Raw genomic sequence first — 20,938 nt, forward strand, 5'->3', positions numbered from 1 at the left:
AAGGCCAACAACAGGTAAAAGAGAGAAGTACAATTCGCAGAACTATTTTGTTGGCCACTATTGACTGTGCTGGTGAATTGGGTAGCTTCATTCTGCCTGATTCTATTGGCCTGACTGCAGAACAGAACCTGCTCGTGAATTGGTCCATTTGGTAACTACAGTGGGAATAGATGTGAAACTGGGTTTGTGGTTCTCGGTCATTAGGTCTACCTCTATTGAGGTGTTGGCCTACTAGTATAGGTGGTTGATTGTCTGGTCTTGTGAGCCGGTGCCCTGGCACCTTGTATCTGAGCTGTAAAGCGGTTTGTCTCTGTTCACTTCCTCAGTCCTAATTTAAGACTGACTGACGCAGAACATATATTATTAAGGAGATTGACAGAAGGCAGTCCCTCTCAGTCTGTCTCTCTGTTCTTATCTTGCTCTTTCTGCCTCTGTCTGTTTCTTAGTCAATTCAATTCAATGGGCTTTATTGGCATGGGGAAACATATGTTTACATTGCCAAAGCAAGTGAAATAGATAATAAACAAAAGTGAAATAAAAACACTAAAAAATAATCAGTAAACATTACATTCACAAAAGTTCCAAAGGAATAGAGACATTTCAAATGTCATATTATGGCTATATACAGTGTTGTAACAATGTGCAAATAGTTAAAGTACAAAAGTGAAAATAAATAAACATAAATATGGGTTGTATTTACAATGGTGTTTGTTCTTCACTGGTTGCCCTTTTCTTGTGGCAACAGGTCACAAATCTTGCTGCTGTGATGGCACACTGGGGTATTTCAACGAATAGATATGGGAGTTTATCAAAATTGGATTTGTTTTCTAATTCTTTGTGGGTCTGTGTAATTCTCTCTCTCTATCTAGCTCTTACTAGCTCAGCATTATTATTTCTCCCTCTGTCCCTCTCTCGTTCATATCCTGATCCACACATCCGCTGCATCAGTGTCACGTTCTACTGAGGCTGACATCTTTCTTGGAACTTGAAGGAAGTTTACCGTGTGTGGCGCTAGATGTGGGTCACCTAGAGCTGTTTTCCTGGACAATGTCCCAGTGTGTCAAATGTGCCCCTAAGGCCAATCTCATGTATCTTGTTATAAAGCCACATTTAGATGTTCAAACCAAAGCAGGGGGGACTCCACATGATTATTGCATTTCCAATTTCGTTTTCATACTGTATGTTGTGTTTACATTCAACAGTATCTAGGCATCACATGATTATGCATAGTATTGACATCAGATGGAAGGACCAAGGACACGGATGGTAAACGCATGATTCTGACAGTGTCTGTTGTTGCTAAGTTGAGTATCTTAGACTCAAATGTTAGACTCAATGTTCATATCTGTTGATAATATTGGTGTCAGACTGCTGAAGGCACATGGACCAAGGACAGGGATGGTTGCAGTTATCATATCGTGGAACTTCCTGATGTTGTGAGATTCTCTCTGGTGTTTACAGAACACTGGTGCTGTGAGATCAGGATATCAGGGCTGGTTTAGAGAAAACAGTTGTAGAAGTTGAGCATGTACTGGAAAATGCATGGGAAAAATGAATGGTATAGTTGTTAACATTGATGATGATTATGAGTATACAGTATGTGTATAAGTGTATGAAAGCGTATATTCTTATTTTACATATATGTAGTTCTGTCCTTGAGCAGTTCTTGTCTATTAATGTTCTGTATTATGTCATGTTTCATGTTTTGTGTGGACCCCAGGAAGAGTAGCTGCTGCTTTAGCAGGGGATCCTAGTAAAATACTAAAAACTCATTATATCACACAATCACCAGTATGGCTGACCCGGGGTGAGAGTTGTATCTAAGGACATGATCTAACAGTCTGTTATTATAAGGTGGAGGGTAAAGAAGACTAAAACAAACACATGACCTATAAATACTACACAGGCCTCAGATTGTGAATTTGGCTTACAGGTCAATGTCACCTACTGTCTCACTAACCCATCTGTAAGTATGTAACCAGGTATTCATCTCTCATTATGTAAGGAGATCAGAGTGACTCATCACTTCACACTGGGATTGACTCAGTGGGTTCTATGTACGAAGTTCTATGACAGAATTCCACCAGTGATATTCTATGGCAAAATTCTCTTGGTGTTCCAGAATTCTCATGATGTTCTATGGCAGAATTGATATAATGTGCATGTAGGTGTGTGTCTCTCTCTATTTCTGTTACAGTCATCTATGACAGTGCAGTGTCATGTGTGGCTGTGACAGTGCAATGTGGTGTGTCTCTGTGTCTGTAACAGTGCAGTGTGTGTCTGTGTATGTCTGAGTGTGAGGTATTCTCTGAACTGTCACCCTGAGTGTGCCATGTGTTGGAGGATAATAGAAGCTAACCAGGTTGTTCACTACCTCTCAGAGAGGGATTCTGCTTCAATCTGCCTAATCTGGCCTGACCAGATGGCATTTTATATAGTAAGGCATCTACAGAATACTACTGTCATGTGGATCAAACTCTGTAATTATTAGATACAATTCAACCTTGGTCTCTCTTGGAAATGTGAAACTCAGAAAATTCAATTTGATTAAAGCACCTCTCCAATTCTATGATGAATTATCATTATAATTCAATTCTGCTCCATTATATATTCCAGTGAATGACAACATCCTCTTTCAGTCCCATAAACATGTCATGTGACTTAACCCTAACTAATGCGAACCCTCAAGTGTTCACCCTATTAATCTGGTTTGGAAACCCAAAGTCCAGGTGTAGTCTGTGTGTGCGTGTGTGTGTGTCTGTGTGAAGTGGGTTAACCAGATGTCTGCCCCAGAAAGTGCTGATGCTTCTAGTGCTTTCTAGTACCCTAAACAGTCAAGACAGCCAGGACGTCAACATCATCATGATCAGTTAGAAAGCTAATAAATGTATACTTGTTGAAGACTAATCTCGGTTAACCCCAAGCTAAAATCTTGCGTAATTTGGTCAGATGCTCGGTTTATTGAGTGTATAGACAGTCCTATTTAACTATATGTGATTGAAGCAGTGATACACCCCATACGGTACCGCTCTGATTCACCTGTTGTGACAGCCTAATAGACCCGGAGAGAAAGGCTGCACAGTACAGTATTTAAATCAGTAACGTGACCACAGGAGGTTGGTGGCACCTTAATCGGGGAGGACGGGCTCGTGGTAATGGCTGGAGTGGAATGGTATCAAATACATTAAACACATGGTTTCCATGTGTTTGATGCCATTCCATTAGCTCAGTTCCAGCCATTACTATGAGCCGTCCTCCCCTCAGCAGCCTCCACTGAATGTGACATACCGTATGTTGAGGTGTTTGAGACCTTAATCTACAGTGTTAGCATGTTGTGTTACAGGTGTTTGACACAGTATTTAATAGTGTTAATATGGTGTGTCTGCTCTATACTCTTGGAAGTAAAGGTGCCTGGAAAAACCTTTTGGATTGCCACACCGGCGGAACCTTTCCAGTTGAAAAAGGTTATTTGAGGAACCCCTGTGTAAAAGTTCAAACCGGAAACTTTTTGTGGTGGGAGTGGTTCAATTTTGTACCTTTTTAATATTATATTGTAGAGGTGGCAGCCTATCAGATTGGAGGCGTGGCTTCCAGATCTTTGGTCACCCTTAGCATAAATGTCATTCCTGTTCATCATGTTAAGTTTGTACACTGCAAATTAAAATGTTTCTTGAATATTCATGCATATTATATATTCTAATATAATATTAATAATATTAACAGTGCTGATTACATACAGTAATAAAGTGATAACTATTCCAACTTTGGGATTTGCATTGGCTCGTGAGGAACTCATACACCTTTGAAGCTACAAAACTGTGATAACAATACAACAGAACAGATGAACAGGAATGACATTGACTCTAACGGGGAGCGAAAAAAATATATATCTTAAAGCCATGCCCCTACTAAGCCACGCCTCTACTCCAGGGTTCCTCCAGGAACCCGTTGCTACATTGAACCATTAAACGTTCCTCCAAGAACCCCTCAACTAACCAAAGGTGCAAATATGAATCATTGACTAGCAATGGTTCCTTGAGGAACTCCAGGGTTCCTCAAGTCACCACAATTTCACATTAACGGGGCTGTAGTGGAGGGGAGTGGAGCAGAGCGGGTCGAGAGCTTCAAGTTCCTTGGTGTCCACATCACTAAGGACCTATCATGGTCCAAACACACCAAGATGTCGTGAAGAGGGCATGACAAGTTCTACAGCTGCACCATCGAGAGCATCCTGACTGGTTGCATCACCGCTTGGTATGGCAACTGCTCGACATCCGAAAGCAAGGCACTACAGAGGGTAGTGCGTACGGCCCAGTACATCACTGGGGCCGAGCTCCCTGCCATCCAGGACCTCTATACCAGGCGGTATCAGAGGAAGGCCTTACAAATTGTCAAAGACTCCAGCCACCCAAGTCAAAGACTGTTCTCTCTGCAACCGCACAGCAAGCGGTACCGGAGCGCAAAGTCTGGGACCAAAAGGCTCCTTAACAGATTCTACCCCCAAGCCAATAAACTGCTGAACAGTTAATCAAATGGCTACCTGGACTATTTACATTGACCCCCTTATTTTATTCTTATTTAATCTTATTTTTTGCACTGACTCTCTTGCACAGGCTCGATGTACACTCACTGGACTCTAACCACCCACTCACACATACTACACTGACACTCCAAAACACACACACATGCATATTGACGCCACACACATACACACACACACACACACACACACATACATTCACATTCCTTCACACTCTTCACATACGCTGCTGCTACTCTGTTTATTATCTATGCATAGTCACTTTACCCTTACTTACATGTACATATTACCTCAATTATCTTGCCTAACCCGTAGCCCTGCACATTGACTTGGTACCGGTACCCCTTGTATATAGCCTCATTATTGCTATTTTATTGTGTTACTATTTTTCCTTTAGTTAATATAGCAGTTTTTTCTTACTCTTCATTGTTGGTTAACGGCTCGTAAGTAAGTGTCACACCCTGGCTCTGGGACTCTATTTGTTGAGCCAGGGTGTGTTCATTCTATGTGTTTATTTTCTATGTTGGGGGTTCTAGTTCTTCATTTTCTATGTTTGCCTGAGTGACTCCCAATCAGAGGCAACGAGTTCAGCTGTTGGCTGGTTGTCTCTGATTGGGAGCCATATTTAAACTGTCTGTTTTTCACTTTGTGTTTGTGGGTTTTTGTTCCGTGTTGGTCATTGTTACCAAGGACGTTACGAGTCGTTTGTTGTTTTGTTTCGTGCTTTAATTAAATAAAGTAACATGTTCGTTCATCACGCTGCGCATTGGTCTACTTCTCTCCCTGACGATCGTGACAGTAAGCATTTCACGGTAAGGTCTACACCTGTTGTATTCAGCGCATGTGACAAATACAATTGTATTTTATTTGATCAGGGGTGAAAAAATATCCAATTGTCATACTTGAGTAAAAGTAAAGATATCTTAAAAGAAAATGACTTGTGAAAGTGAAAGTCATCCAGTAAAATACTACTTGAGTAAAAGTCTATAAGTAGTTGGTTTAAATATACTTAAGTATCAAAAGTACATGCAATTGCTAAAATATACTTAAGTATCAAAAGTAAAAGTACAAATATTTTCAAATTCCTTATATTAAGCAAATCAGACAGCATTTTTATTGTTTTAATTTTTGGGGATAGCCAGGGGCACACTCCAACACTCAGACATAATTTACAAACTAAGCATTTGTGTTTAGTGAGTCCACCAGATCAGAGGCAGTAGGGATGAAGAGGGATGTTCTCTTAATAAGTGTGTGAATTTGACCATTTTGACCTGAATACGAGCAGCCATCTGTTGGTCTGAAGGCTCTGTGCTGGACAGGGCTGGGCTATAGACTATAGGCTGCCAGTCAGACTGCCTGGAGGATTCAGGCAGATTAATCAGGCCAGTTATCCTGTTTAAAATGTAGGGGAACTACCGTGTGTGGCAGTAAAAATAGTAGAGTGTGTGTTTGTGTTTGTGGATGAGGACATGGTCAATTTCAAGGAATGACAATCTGTAAAGTTCACAGCGGGAAAAGAGAAATGCAGTAGGTGTCTTCTGAGCATAATGTAATGTATTACCAACACCAGTGTTGTTGGGGTTATTTCCATTTCAACTACAACAGTTCACTAAATTAATCGTAATTCAATTCCTCAACTGAAAAATCCACATTGATTAATTAAATTGCCTTTTCAATTCCTGATATGAACTTTCCAGAATTGACCGAATTGATCCCAACCCTGCATCATGTAGTATAGCCTACAGAGAAAGAGGCTGTGGAACGGTAGGTGTGAGACAAGGAAAGAGGGGATGGAGGGGGATTTAGATAGGGAGGGAGAGAGAGAGCAAGAGAGAAGAGAGAGATGTGTTAACACTCCACTGGAGTAAATCTCTCACAATCTGATCAGTGCATGAGGTGAGGTAGATTAACTAACTAACTAACTAACCAACAGAACAGGAGCAGGACACACACAGGTTCTCAGGTAAGGAAACGTTATTTCTGTTGAATCATGTGTAGATTATGACCATTCATGTTGGATCTATTGACTTTCATTCCAAGACAAATTAGATTATTTCAAGTTCAGTTTGATGTTAGATACAGGTGTATTTCTCTCCAAGGGGTTGATGTTAGATACAGGTGTATTTCTCTCCAAGGGGTTGATGTTAGATACAGGTGTATTTCTCTCCAAGGGGTTGATGTTAGATACAGGTGTATTTCTCTCCAAGGGGTTGATGTTAGATACAGGTGTATTTCTCTCCAAGGGGTTGATGTTAGATACAGGTGTATTTCTCTCCAAGGGGTTGATGTTAGATACAGGTGTATTTCTCTCCAAGGGGTTGATGTTAGATACAGGTGTATTTCTCTCCAAGGGGTTGATGTTAGATACAGGTGTATTTCTCTCCAAGGGGTTGATGTTAGATACAGGTGTATTTCTCTCCAAGGGGTTGATGTTAGATGCAGGTGTATTTCTCTCCAAGGGGTTGATGTTAGATACAGGTGTATTTCTCTCCAAGGGGTTGATGTTAGATACAGGTGTATTTCTCTCCAAGGGGTTGATGTTAGATACAGGTGTATTTCTCTCCAAGGGGTTGATGTTAGATACAGGTGTATTTCTCTCCAAGGGGTTGATGTTAGATACAGGTGTATTTCTCTCCAAGGGGATGATGTTAGATACAGGTGTATTTCTCTCCAAGGGGTTGATGTTAGATACAGGTGTATTTCTCTCCAAGGGGTTGATGTTAGATACAGGTGTATTTCTCTCCAAGGGGATGCTTTCTATCCATTACTCCAAGCGTTACTATGGTTCCCCATCATTACATTTTGACTGACCGAGTGGTCATCTACAAACTTTCTAAACATGTCTAGTGAAATTCAACTCAATTGATATTACTTTTACCCTTATATCAGATCTACTCTGGTTGTGCTGTATAGAGGTCAGGATTGGGGTCAATTGTTCTTCAATCTAGGAGATGACTGGAATTCAAATCATTTAATAAAAAAATTTGCTCAATTAGATTGGAATTGACAACCCAACCCTGGAAATTATATTGTCATGCTTCGGCGGTCTCCTTCTGCCTTCGGTATGGGTTTAAGAACAACATCGATGTAAACTCAACTTAACTGCAAACGTAGCCACCATATGAGCAGATATTATGTTTTTGTTGGTCAGCCCTTTTCTAATTAGTGTTTAATGTGCCCGTCAGCTTTAAATGTATCAGTAATCACTGACTTTAATGCCCACTTCAACCATATGGTGCCCATAGGCCTACTGTAAAGTAAAGCCCCCCACCACCACCCACATATACACACACACACACACAGCAGAGGAAAACGTCAGCCTAATAAGTATTTGCAATTAGGTTAATTGGGAGATCTGTGAAAGATAATAAAAGGTTAAAAGGGCCAAAGAATGGAGATTGGGTGCGACAAGGGTTGTGTGGCTTGACCATCTGGCCCTCCTCTAAGCCAGTGTTTCCCAAATTCGGTCCTAGCACTACACAGCTGATTCAAATAACAAACTCATCATCAAGCTTATATTATATTATCTCTCTCTCTCTCTCTCTCTCTATATGGCCATATGAATGACGATCAGTTGAACTCTGCATTGGTGACCTGGGTCAAACACTGTCTGGATTGGGAGCGACAGGTGGCCATCACGGTTTTAGCTGTCACCCCATGTTCCCGCACAACTTTATTTACCGTACCGTAAAAACACATCCAATGGAGATTAGGAGTGTCTGATCGCTACGGTAGACAGTAACGCCACGGTAGATCATTGCCAACCTTTCCCCGTGGGAGGGGAGTGGCGTAGAAAACTGGCTATCAGGCTGGTCGTAGAAACAAGAGCAGCAGCCGCTCGAACTGGCATGACAAGTTGTGAGTGACCATCAAGAGATTTCTTAAGCAGCCAGTAAAAACGACATAATTTCTGAACATACTATTCTTAATAATGTGAAGGGCTTAGACGCTCACTTTATCTCTTACTGATTTACTTCTTTTTTTGTATTTTTGTTGTAATGATCTGGTGTGCGTGCTTTCGGTCGTCTGTGAGTTTTGTTCTATTCCAGGCCAATCCCTTGATTAATCTCTCAAAAGCCAATTAATGCATCAACCCTGCAGGTGGAATACTACACTACAGGCACGGGCGTGGTTACTTTTTATTTTATTTAGTCTATTCTCTCTTTTGTAACTTAAAATGCAATGAATTGCCAACAGTTTAAAATGAGTAGCGCCAGTAGTAGGTTACTTTGGAGTTGCTAGCATGTGTTGTCTCACGGTCAGGGGCAGGGAAGAGGGGCAACTGCAGTTAGACTCTTTGTTAGCAGAACAAATTCGAATCAAGTGAAGACTAGCTTGTTCTGACAGCACAGTTTAGCGAACTAGCTGATTCATCTAGCCTACATCAGCGACGATCAGATACTGCATAGACCCCGGTAGTGGCCTACAATGTGTGATGAGTGAGTGTGTTTTGGTACAAAGTAAAGCCTCTGTTAAAACAAATAATGGAGAATTTGGCTACAGGAGCAGTAGAAAAGTATGAATGGAATGAAGGTCATTTTGGACCTGCCTACAGTACAGTACAGACCTCCACACCTACTACTGCAGGCTTGTAGAACAGCATCCACAGCAATAGAAGGGGAACTACCGGTCTCTGCTACTTTGTGGGCTGTCTTAGACTAAAAGTTACTCAGCTGCATTCTAAACACCAATCCTTTTCTTGCAGGTGTTTTCCTGGTTCTTCCCACACCATAAAATAAGAAACTTCCAGAGGTATCAGACCATAGCTTTTCTGGGACGTGCTGCTTTTAATTCAAAAGAGATAAACTTACTCACATCAGACAATTCTTCAACCTCAAACCATATTCAAAGACTTCTGAAAATGGGACACAAGTGCATCTCTAAACCCTCGCCCTTACAAACACTCATCCTCTCCACTTTCCTCCTCTTCCACTTCATCTCCCCTACCTCTGCCAGTGCCATGCCAGGGCCTGACTATGGAGGCCACCCGCGGTTCATCTGCATTCCCGTCCCTGTCGATACCGACCCTGCCTGCTTCCCCTCTGGGGGGCCAGTCATGGGGCCTGGGCCTAGCGGGGCAGGGCACCACGGGCCTCCTGTAGGGCCCCCGAACAGTAATGGCTGGTGGGGGATGACAGAGGAGGCTAAAACCACTATTTTACACCTGAGAGAGAGCCTGGTGCAGCAGAAAGAGACCATCCTGGATATGAGAGAGACCATCAGGGAGCTGACCGCCAAGCTTACCCTGTGTGAGGGCTCCGGGCCGGGCATGGGGGCTCACGACGACCACCATGGACCTCCCTCTCATCACGGAGGGGCTGGCAGCCATCTGACTTACGCTGACAATGGTCACCATGGCAACAACAACCATGCCTTGGATGCAGCCGGGCACTACCCTGTAAATGGGGGGCACCGGTCGGACAGTGGGCATAACAACAGGGGGAAGGATAAACACGCAACACCAGAGGATATGACATCATCAAAGTCGCCGGAGCAACTGGGCAGGATGCTGCAGGCCTTAAAAGAGAGACTGGATAACCTGCAGGTGAGAGAGAGTTCCGTTTAGTAAAGAAAATAGATAATGGAGTTAGGATGGGGTCATGAGGAAACAGATAAAAGAATGACGGAGGGATGAGTGACAGAGACAGAGTGAGGGTGACTGTAAATCGCTTTGGATAAAAGCGTCTGCTAAATGGCAGATTATTATATTATTATGAGAGAGAGAGAGAGAGAGAAGAAGAGGGGTGTGTGGTGTGTTTCCACGTGTCACTTCCTTGTATTGTCTCAGGTCAGGTGATGCACATGTCATTGGATTGTTTGGTCAATTAAACAAATCAAGCCGAATAAGCGCTCTGCATAATTAAGACTGAAGTACAAATACATCTGTTAATTAATCACATGAAAGTACCACCCTGCCATGCGAGACACCATCTGCCACAGGCAGACAGAGTTTTACATTTTGTTTCCTGGCATCAAAATCCTTTCTTGGTAAAAACAATCAAGGATCACCATTGTCCCTTTCCTCTGATACACTGCCAGCCCTATCTGACTGTCTGGAGCAGAACAGTCTTGGCACAGAGAGAGACTGGCATCCCTGGCATAACAGGTCCTGGCCTGACAGTGAAGTGGCTTTAGGGGTTGGATGATCACCCTGTCTAATTCAAAATGGGCACACTGGACAAGGTTATTGAGCACTGATGGTTTAAATGGATTCTGCTTGAGTACGCTTGGTAGGGTTTGGTATGGTTGGGTTGGTTTAGTATGGTTTGGTGGGTTTGAGATGAGCAGGGCCCAGCTAGCTGGGTGAGTTTAAGATTGGTAGGGAGAGTTAGGTTAGCTTGGTAGATGGGTCAAGTTAGTGTAGGTGGATGGAGCTGGGCTGGGCACGTCATTCCTACCTGTTCTCTCTCTATCGATTTCTCTCTCTCCCTCTCTCGATTTCTCTCGTAATCCAGGCTTTGTCGTCCAGGTTTGTGGCCTGATTATCAGGCTGTCAGTGGAGATCATGATAATTGACACTGATCTCAGATCTGTACCCTCCGTTGCCCCTGCCATCTGTCTATCGTCACAGTCCCGCAGAGAGAACACAAGTCAACGATGTAGAAACTGTCAAAGAGCAAGACTTATCTCACTTAGGTATCTCTCAATCTGTTTCTCATTTTAAAAAAAGAATGTACGTAATCAACAGTAAATAAGGTTATTGTTGTTTGTGTCTCCCTCCCCAGCAGTCAAGGAACACGTCCACCACCTACTCCAGCTCTCTGAAGGAGCTCCTCCAGAGGAAGATCAGCGCTCTGGAGCAGCAGATGCACCACACCACTGCTGCCCTCAGCAGCAGCCCCGAACATCACGACGACAGCGATCACCACGATGACGGGCACCATGAAGACCACGACGATGACGGGCATAACGACGACGGTCACCATGCGGGCATCACGACGATAGTCACGATGACGACCACCACGATGATCACCATGATGACGGGCACCACGACAACGAGGCAGATAGCCATGGTTACCTGCAGAGAACGGGTTATCGCACACCAGGGCCCAGGGCTGGCCTGCACTCCAACAACAAACTGGACTCTCTACTGAATAACCTGCACCACACAGGTACCAACAGCAGGAAGAAGACCAAGACCCCTGATGCCTTCCAGATCGGCTTCCCCATGAGAACCAACTACATGTATGGGAAGGTGAAGAGGACCCTCCTCCATGAGATCTTCGCCCTGACCCTGTGTCTGTGGATAAAAGGGGGCGCAGGCCCGGGTCTGGGGACCCCCTTCTCCTACTCTGTACCAGGACAGGCCAACGAACTGGTGCTGATCGAGTGGGGCAACAACCCCATGGAGCTGCTGGTGGATGACAAGGTGAGACGGAGAGAGAGGGTTGAGTAGAGAGTGGCCATGTCTGAATAGCCATACTAGCATATTACAAACCTAAACTGCATACTAATTTCGGCGTTTGGTCTAGTAGAATTCACTCGTCTTTTCCGACTCATGTGTTTGACAAAAGCTGATAATCAGATAAATTGACGCGCTGTACCAAAATGAACGAATGGTGGGAGTCTATTTTAGACATTTCTGTCTATTTATAAAACATTATATTTACAGCATTCTATTTACACTGAACAAAAATATAAACGCAACATGTCAATTGTTGGTTTCATGAGCTGAAATAAAAGTCACCCAGAAATGTTCCATACGCACAGAAAGCTTATTTCTCTCAACTTTTGTGCACAAATTTGTTTACATCCATGTTAGTGAGCATTTTTCCTTTGCCAAGATAATCCATACACCTGATATGTCATATCATGTATCTGATTAAACAGCATGATCTTTACACAGGTGCACCTTGTGCTGGGGACAATAAAAGGCCACTCTAAAATGTGCAGTTGTGTCACACAACACAATGCCACAGATGTCTCAAGTTTTAAGGGAGAGTGCAATTGGCATGCTGACTGCAGGAATGTCCACCAGCGCTGTTGCCAGATAATTTAATGTTTATTTCTCTACCATAAGCCGCCTCCAACGTCGTTTTAGAGAATTTGGCAGTACCTCCAACCGGCCTTACAACCTCAGACCACGTGTATGGCGTCGTGTGGGTGAGCAGTTTGCTGATGTCAACGTTGTGAACAGAGTGCCCCACGGTGGGGTTCTGGTATGGGCAGGCATAAGCTACGGACAACGGACACAGTTGCATTATATCAATGGCAATTTTAATGCACAGAGATACCGTGACGAGATCCTGAGGCCCATTGTCGTGCCATTCATCTGCCCCCATCACGTTTCAGCATGATAATGCACGGCCCCATGTCTCAAGGATCGGTACACAATTCCTGGAAGCTGAAAATGTCCCAGTTCTTCCATGGCCTGCATACTCACCAGACATGTCACCCATTGAGCATGTTTGGGATACTCTGGCTCGATGTGTACGACTGTTCCAGTTCCCACCAATATCCAACAACTTCGCACAGCCATTGAAGAGGAGTGGGACAACATTCCACAATCAACAGCCTGATCAACTCTATGCGAAGGAGATGTGTTGCGCTGCATGAAGCAAATGGTGGTCACACCAGATACTAAATGGTTTTCTGATCCACGCCCCTACCTTTAAAAAAAATGGTATCTGTGACTAACAGATGCATATCTGTATTCCCAGTCGTGAAATCTATAGATTAGGGCCTAATGAATTAATTTCAATTGACTGATTTCCTTATATGAACTGTAAAGCAGTAAAATATTTGAATTGTTGCGTTCATATTTTTGTTCAGTATAGTACTAGAATGGGTATTCGGACATGGCCAGAGTGTGTGTGTGTGTGCTCGTGCTATATAACTCTCTTGGCTTTAACACCTAAGGATAAAAGCCATGTAAGCCATGTCTCTGTGGCCAAAGGTTTAGCCCAGAAGGCCTGTTGGACTCAGTGGCTCAGATGCTCAGTATCTAATAACTAGGCTACACTGAAGAGCATTGTAACTCCGAAGGTTAACTGAATGGACTCTCTGAAACCAGTGATCCATCTTAATGGCGTGACGATGACGTCACAAAGTCAGAGAGCAGCAAGCAGCTTACTTAGACAGCAGGTGGAGAGAGTCTCAGCCAGAGTGCGAATTACACCATGACATTCGGGGGTCTCTATCGATTTATTTTATGGGACTAATAATAAAGACATAATTTAAACAGTAAAAATGAATTACCTTTTAATGTGACATGAACACAAGCAGTCATGATATTTTCATCTGATTGTCAAACAAATCACTTCAAAAAGTAGGCTACCTGTGCATGTTAGTCTGCTCCAAAATAATTCCAGCATCCAAACTGCATGTATACTCGCACCATTTGATGAATGTAAATAGACATGTTACAAAACACCCAAAAAGTGTGCCTAATGACATTCAGCGATTGCTATTGATTAGGTCGACATTAATTGATGCGTCTTGATGACAAATTGACCTTTTTTTGTTGCCTGAAAAGTCAAGGGATGGTCTGGTCACCCCAACACAATTTACCAGACTAGGCTACAATGTGTAAGACGATCACCATGAACTTCAAATAGGCCCATCGGTAAAAATAACTCTCCCTATACCTTCAACAGCGTAGCCTACCCTCTCAGCAGAGGCAACTTTACACACATCAACACACACAACAGCTAGCCTACATTCAATATAATACATGGGTTGAATGAATCAAAACATGTTTTACACGCTAGTTCATGAGTTGTCCATAATTAATTAGTTAATGCTTGGAGTCTTCACAGATCGTGTGACATAAACACTACCTTTCTTTCCTTACATTAATGACATTTATGACAGTGTTATTTGTCATTATTAAGCATTTAACAATTGAATTAGAACATTGAACTTAAACCCTGTACAAATCATGGATTTTTGAGATCTCGGAAAGTGCACTGTAAGTGTAACTATGCCTACGTAACATTTCATTATGTTTCGCCGTGAAAACAGTTCTCATGGGCACACAAATCCAAAATAATGTAGGCCTATGCCATTGCAAAATGGAATGCTTCTAACCGAACGTTAATAATTGATCCTCTTCTAACCAAAGAGTCACCTATAGTGGGTTGTAGTCAGCTGGGACTTGAAAAGGTAGTGGTTCGAGAAAAAGAAGACGGTCTGCTAAATGGCGTATTATTATTATAGGCCTACTGTCTTGTTGGATGGATTGGATGCACATTGGCGTCTAGCTGTAGGCTAGTTGTCGGCAGGTAGCTTGTGGGAAAGGTGTGGTTCTAATACGAGTGAAATCTGTTGATGAAGCTGATGGTGCTCTGGATAAGGCGTGAAATGACTTAAATGTAAAATGTAATGATCCAGGAAAGAAAACAAATATTGATAGAAAATAATCAAGCTAAATAAATGGTCTACTACTTCTGGCCACGGAGAACACCAGTACCAGCGCACACCTGAGAAACAAAGCAATGAGCGTTCTAAACAGCTGACTGACAAAAGCAAACAATGATAAATCAACGATAAATCTAATGCATTGGAATAAAGGCTATTTTTATCAAGGACACATGGCAAACAAATGGCGAAAACTGGGAAGTACAAAGGAAAATATATGCGTAAAGGAACTCACCTGAGGCTGAAATTCAACACTACTGAGTGGACAGCGCCACCACATATAAATAAATGGTTTAAACCATGACAGAGAGGTGGGGGTGTTTGTTTCATTTGGAAGCTTTTATTTTCATATTTACCACTGTAAAACATATTTACCAATACATTTTAAACAAACAGGAGAGTGGTTCAATTTGCATTATTTAGAGAACCCCCCCAGTAATTTGCAATCTTGGTCTCAGTTACTACTCAGCACTACTACACAAGATCTACACAAGATCTACAGGTTTAACTATTTGATTGCTGTTGAGATGTGTAGTCAAAGCAGTAGTGATTTATGTAGTAATTTAAATAGTAATGAGTGATTTAAATTGGGACGTTTCAATACTGGTATTTAAATCACTACATAATTATCCCTTAATGACTACTGTGTAACTACTGAGCTTTTGGGTATCTACTACTTAAAACCTACATGTTCACTATTGAATTACTACACAAAGTCTACACATTACTGCTGTATGTCTACTCAAAACTCCCAATCCTCTTCTGGATCATCCAAATGCACTCTAGCAAACTTCAGACGGGCCTGGACATGTACTGGCTTAAGCAGGGGGACACGTCTGGCACTGCAGGATTTGAGTCCCTGGCGGCGTAGTGTGTTACTGATGGTAGGCTTTGTTACTTTGGTCCCAGCTCTCTGCAGGTCATTCACTAGGTCCCCCCCGTGTGGTTCTGGGATTTTTGCTCACCGTTCTTGTGATAATTTTGACCCCACGGGGTGAGATCTTGCGTGGAGCCCCAGATCGAGGGAGATTATCAGTGGTCTTGTATGTCTTCCATTTCCTAATAATTGCTCCCACAGTTGATTTCTTCAAACCAAGCTGCTTACCTATTGCAGATTCAGTCTTCCCAGCCTGGTGCAGGTCTACAATTTTGTTTCTGGTGTCCTTTGACAGCTCTTTGGTCTTGGCCATAGTGGAGTTTGGAGTGTGACTGTTTGAGATTGTGGACAGGTGTCTTTTATACTGATAACAAGTTCAAACAGGTGCCATTAATACAGGTAACGAGTGGAGGACAGAGGAGCCTCTTAAAGAAGAAGTTACAGGTCTGTGAGGGCCAGAAATCTTGCTTGTTTGTAGGTGACCAAATACTTATTTTCCACCATAATTTGCAAATAAATTCATTAAAAATCCTACAATGTGATGTTCTGGATTTTTTTCTTCTCAATTTATCTGTCATAGTTGACGTGTACCTATGATGAAAATTACAGGCCTCTCTCATCTTTTTAAGTGGGAGAACTTGCACAATTGGTGGCTGACTAAATACTTTTTTTCCCCACTGTAAGGGCTATCTATGAAAGACAGGAGGATGAAGGATGGAAGATGATTACATTCGGGATTGTCAAAAACAGTAGCTAGCTAACAACAACCAACTACTTCCTGTCTTGTCTTCTTCTGTGGTAGCGAAAAGCCGGTGTTGTCTGGCTGTAGTGTTGTGACTACTTATTTACTACCAACATCAAGTAGTAAAAATCTCTACCTGATTACTACTGGAAACACTACTGTTTTCCTACTGAACACTACAAAACTCTACTTGTGTATCTTGAGTAGTGCATAAACTACACATTTCACTACACAATCCCTACAAGTCTCTACATAGTCACTACTGCACAAATAGGTTTTGTGTAGTAATTCAGTAGTACTTTTTCATGAGGGAGAGCTCTGCAGAGATCATTACTACACCAACGCTTGGATGATGCATGACAGCCATAGAAGGGGATGTGTTATAGAGGTATCAAGTTATCTCCTTGTACTGTCAACTTGGTGGTACTCAATCCCTCCTCTCCTCCCTTCCCCCCAGGCGGTGACCCTGCCTCTTTCTATCAGCGATGGGAAGTGGCACCATGTGTGTGTGACATGGTCGACGAGAGACGGTGAGTGGGAGGCGTACCAGGACGGGCTGAAGAGGGGCTCTGGGGAGAACCTGTCCGCTTGGCATCCCATCAAACCTGGAGGGGTCTTCATCCTCGGACAGGAACAGGTCATCTTCAAATTCTTTCAGTTGGTTGTTGAGTCTTCAAAGAAAAGTGTCTACAAAAAGCTTCTGCATTACACAAGACAATAAAAGTGCACACTCAGCCATTTTCCCTGTGACCCCACTCATTAACACCCTTGAGCAAGGCAGTTAACCCCCAACAACAACTGTTCCCCGGGCGCCAATGCAGTTGGCGTCGATTAAGGCAGCCCACCGCGGTTCTCTGATTCAGAGGGGTTGGGTTAAATGTGGAAGACACATTTCGGTTGAATGCATTCAGTTTTGCAACTGACTAGGCATCCCCCTTCCCTTCCCTTCCTTCCTCAGCCCATAATTTCACCTATTATTGACTGAGTCCCTTATCCTAGTGTAGCCTCCCTTTATGTATCGCGCCATGGCTGTCTAGGACTCTAAGGCTATGTTTACACAGGCACACCAATTCTGATATTTTTTACCACTAATGGGTCTTTTGACCAATCAGATCAGCTCTTGACAATAATTGGGCAAAATATCAGAATTGGGCCACCCGTGTAAACGCAGCCCAAGCAGAGGGACTGTAGTGCGCTCGCCCTGTAACCAACCACAGAAGCAGTCACTTCACTAGCATCAGCTTTCTCTCAGAAACAGTGATCGTGGTGGAGTTAGGGTCAGAGTTATTTCTGTGTAATCCTAGCCTCTGACCTTTGAACCCTGACCATGTCTCCTTTAGAGCAACAGCTAGGCTTTGTTATATAATGAATGCTGACTACCACCTACTACTACACCATACATACAAAGCACAGGAGGTTGGTGGAACCTTCATTGGGGAGGACAGGCTCATGGTAATGGCTGGAGCGGAATAGGTGGAATGGTAACAAATACAGTTGAAGTCGGAAGTTTATATACACTTAGGTTGGAGTCATTAAAACTCGTTTTTCAACCACTCCACAAATTTCTTGTTAACAAACTATAGTTTTGGCAAGTCGGTTAGGACATCTACTTTGTGCATGACACAAGTAATTTTTCCAACAATTGTTTACAGACAGATTATTTCACTTATAATTCACTGTATCACAATTCCAGTGGGGCAGAAATGTACATACACTAAGTTGACTGTGCCTTTAAACAGCTTGGACATTTCAGAAAATGATGTAATGGCTTTAGAAGGTTTTAATAGGCTAATTGACATAATTTGAGCCAATTGGAGGTGTTCCTGTGGATTTGTTTCAAGGCCTACCTTCAAACTCAGTGCCTCTTTGCTTGACATCATGGGAAAAAATAAATCAGCCAAGATCTCAGAAAAAAAATTGTAGGCCTCCACAAGTCTGGTTCATCCTTCGGAGCAATTTCCAAACGCCTGAAGGTACCACGTTCATCTGTACAAATAATAGTGCGCAAGTATAAACACCATGGGACCATGCAGCCGTCATACCGCTCAGGAAGGAGACGTGTTCTGTCTCCTAGAGATGAACGTACTTTGGTGCGAAAAGTGCAAATCAATCCCAGAACAACAGCAAAGGACTTTGTGAAGATGCTGGAGGAAACAGGTACAAAAGTATCTGAAAGGCCGCTCAGCAAGGAAGAAGCCACTGCTCCAAAACCACCATAAAAAAGCCAGACTAAAGTTTGCAACTGCACATGGAGACAAAGATCGTACTTTTTGGAGAAATGTCATCTGGTCTGTTTGGCCATAATGTCCATCGTTATGTTTGGAGGAAAAAGGGGAATGCTTGCAAGCCGAAGAACACCATCCCAACCGTGAAGCACGGGGGTGGCAGCATCATGCTGGGGGGGGTGCTGTGCTGCAGGAGGGACTGGTGCACTTCACAAAATAGATGGCATCATGAGGAAGGAAAATGTTGTGGATATATTGAAGCAACATCTCAAGACATCAGTCAAGAAGTTAAAGCTTGGTTGCAAATTGATCTTCCAAATGGACAATGATCCCAAGCATACTTCCAAAGTTGTGGCAAAATGGCTTAAGGACAACAAAGTCAAGGTATTGGAGTGGCCATCACAAAGCCCTGACCAAAATCCTATAGAAAATGTGTGGGCAGAACTGAAAAAGCGTGTGCGAGCAAGGAGGCCTACAAACCTGACTCAGTTACACCAGCTCTGTCAGGAGGAATGGGCCAAAATTCACCCAACTTATTGTGGGAAGCTTGTGGAAGGCTACCCAAAATGTTTGACCCAAGTTAAACAATTTAAAGGCAATGCTACTGAATACTAATTGAGTGTATGTAAACTTCTGACCAACTGGGAATGTGATGAAAAAAATAAAAGCTGAAATAAATCATTCTCTCTACTATTATTCTGACATTTCACATTCTTAGACAGGGAATCTTTACTAGGATTAAATGTCAGGAATTGTGAAAAACTGAGTTTAAATGTATTTGGATAAGGTGTATGTAAACTTCCGACTTCAACTGTACATCAAATACATGGTTTCCATTCGATGCAATTCCATTTGCACTGTTCTGCACATTATTATGAGCCGTCCTCCCCTCAGCAGCATCCTGTGATCCAAAGCTAGCCACAAACAAACCCCATTACTTAGTTTAAATGCATTTATGGCTCCTCTCTTAAGTCCAAATCCTAACTTTAGAATGAGCCTAACATGACCCTGTCTCTCTCCTCCAGGACACACTCGGAGGTCGTTTCGACGCCACGCAGGCGTTTATGGGGGACATCTCTGACCTCCAGATGTGGTCTAATGTCCTCACGGCCCATGACATCTACAGCCTGGCCTCCTGCAACAGCCACCTCAGTGGGGACGTCATCACCTGGTCTGAGAACGTGGTGGAGCTCCACGGAGGGGTCACCAAATACCCCTTCGACCCCTGTCACTAAGGGAAACCAACTATTATGACATTACCAATGGATCCATATCACATACAGACTTAAAAGTGCTCCTATCGAAGAAGGATTTTTTTCCGATCCAGAGGAGGTATGAGATCACATGAGATAGAGGATCCACTCCACTTAATATTACCACCTGACTCTAAAACTATGCCTTCCTTTTAGTCTGAAAGACTGAAGACCCCCATTCCCAGAGACTGTGTTATGACTACTATGGAATTAAAATGTTTTGATAATGAAATGGACTATATATACAGTGGGGGAAAAAAGTATTTAGTCAGCCACCAATTGTGCAAGTTCTCCCACTTAAAAAGATGAGAGAGGCCTGTAATTTTCATCATAAGTACACGTCAACTATGACAGACAAATTGAGAAAAAAAAATCCAGAAAATCACATTGTAGGATTTTTAATGAATTTATTTGCAAATTATGGTGGAAAATAAGTATTTGGTCACCTACAAACAAGCAAGATTTCTGGCTCTCACAGACCTGTAATTTCTTATTTAAGAGGCTCCTCTGTCCTCCACTCGTTACCTGTATTAATGGCACCTGTTTGAACTTGTTATCAGTATAAAAGACACCTGTCCACAACCTCAAACAGTCACACTCCAAACTCCACTATGGCCACGACCAAAGAGCTGTCAAAGGACACCAGAAACAAAATTGTAGACCTGCACCAGGCTGGGAAGACTGAATCTGCAATAGGTAAGCAGCTTGGTTTGAAGAAATCAACTGTGGGAGCAATTATTAGGAAATGGAAGACATACAAGACCACTGATAATCTCCCTCGATCTGGGGCTCCACGCAAGATCTCACCCTGTGGGGTCAAAATGATCACAAGAACGGTGAGCAAAAATCCCAGAACCACACGGGGGACCTAGTGAATGACCTGCAGAGAGCTGGGACCAAAGTAACAAAGCCTACCATCAGTAACACACTACGCCAGGACTC

The 20,938-nt window shown here is 42.8% G+C and overlaps 1 protein-coding gene across 1 annotated transcript; it reads left to right on the forward strand.

Moving 5' to 3' along the window:
* Positions 1 to 9,401: 9,401 nt before the first annotated feature.
* si:dkey-283b15.2 (neuronal pentraxin-1) lies at positions 9,402 to 20,284 on the forward strand. Its single transcript, XM_045208350.1, has 5 exons — positions 9,402 to 10,085; positions 11,266 to 11,417; positions 11,465 to 11,909; positions 16,976 to 17,155; positions 19,769 to 20,284. Exons 1-5 carry the CDS (start codon positions 9,402 to 9,404, stop codon positions 19,976 to 19,978), a joined length of 1,671 nt encoding a protein of 556 aa, XP_045064285.1. The 3' UTR covers positions 19,979 to 20,284.
* The last annotated feature ends 654 nt before the right edge of the window (positions 20,285 to 20,938 follow it).

Source organism: Coregonus clupeaformis, chromosome 28, assembly GCF_020615455.1.
Source record: "Coregonus clupeaformis isolate EN_2021a chromosome 28, ASM2061545v1, whole genome shotgun sequence".
NCBI classification, from domain to species: Eukaryota; Metazoa; Chordata; class Actinopteri; order Salmoniformes; family Salmonidae; genus Coregonus; species Coregonus clupeaformis.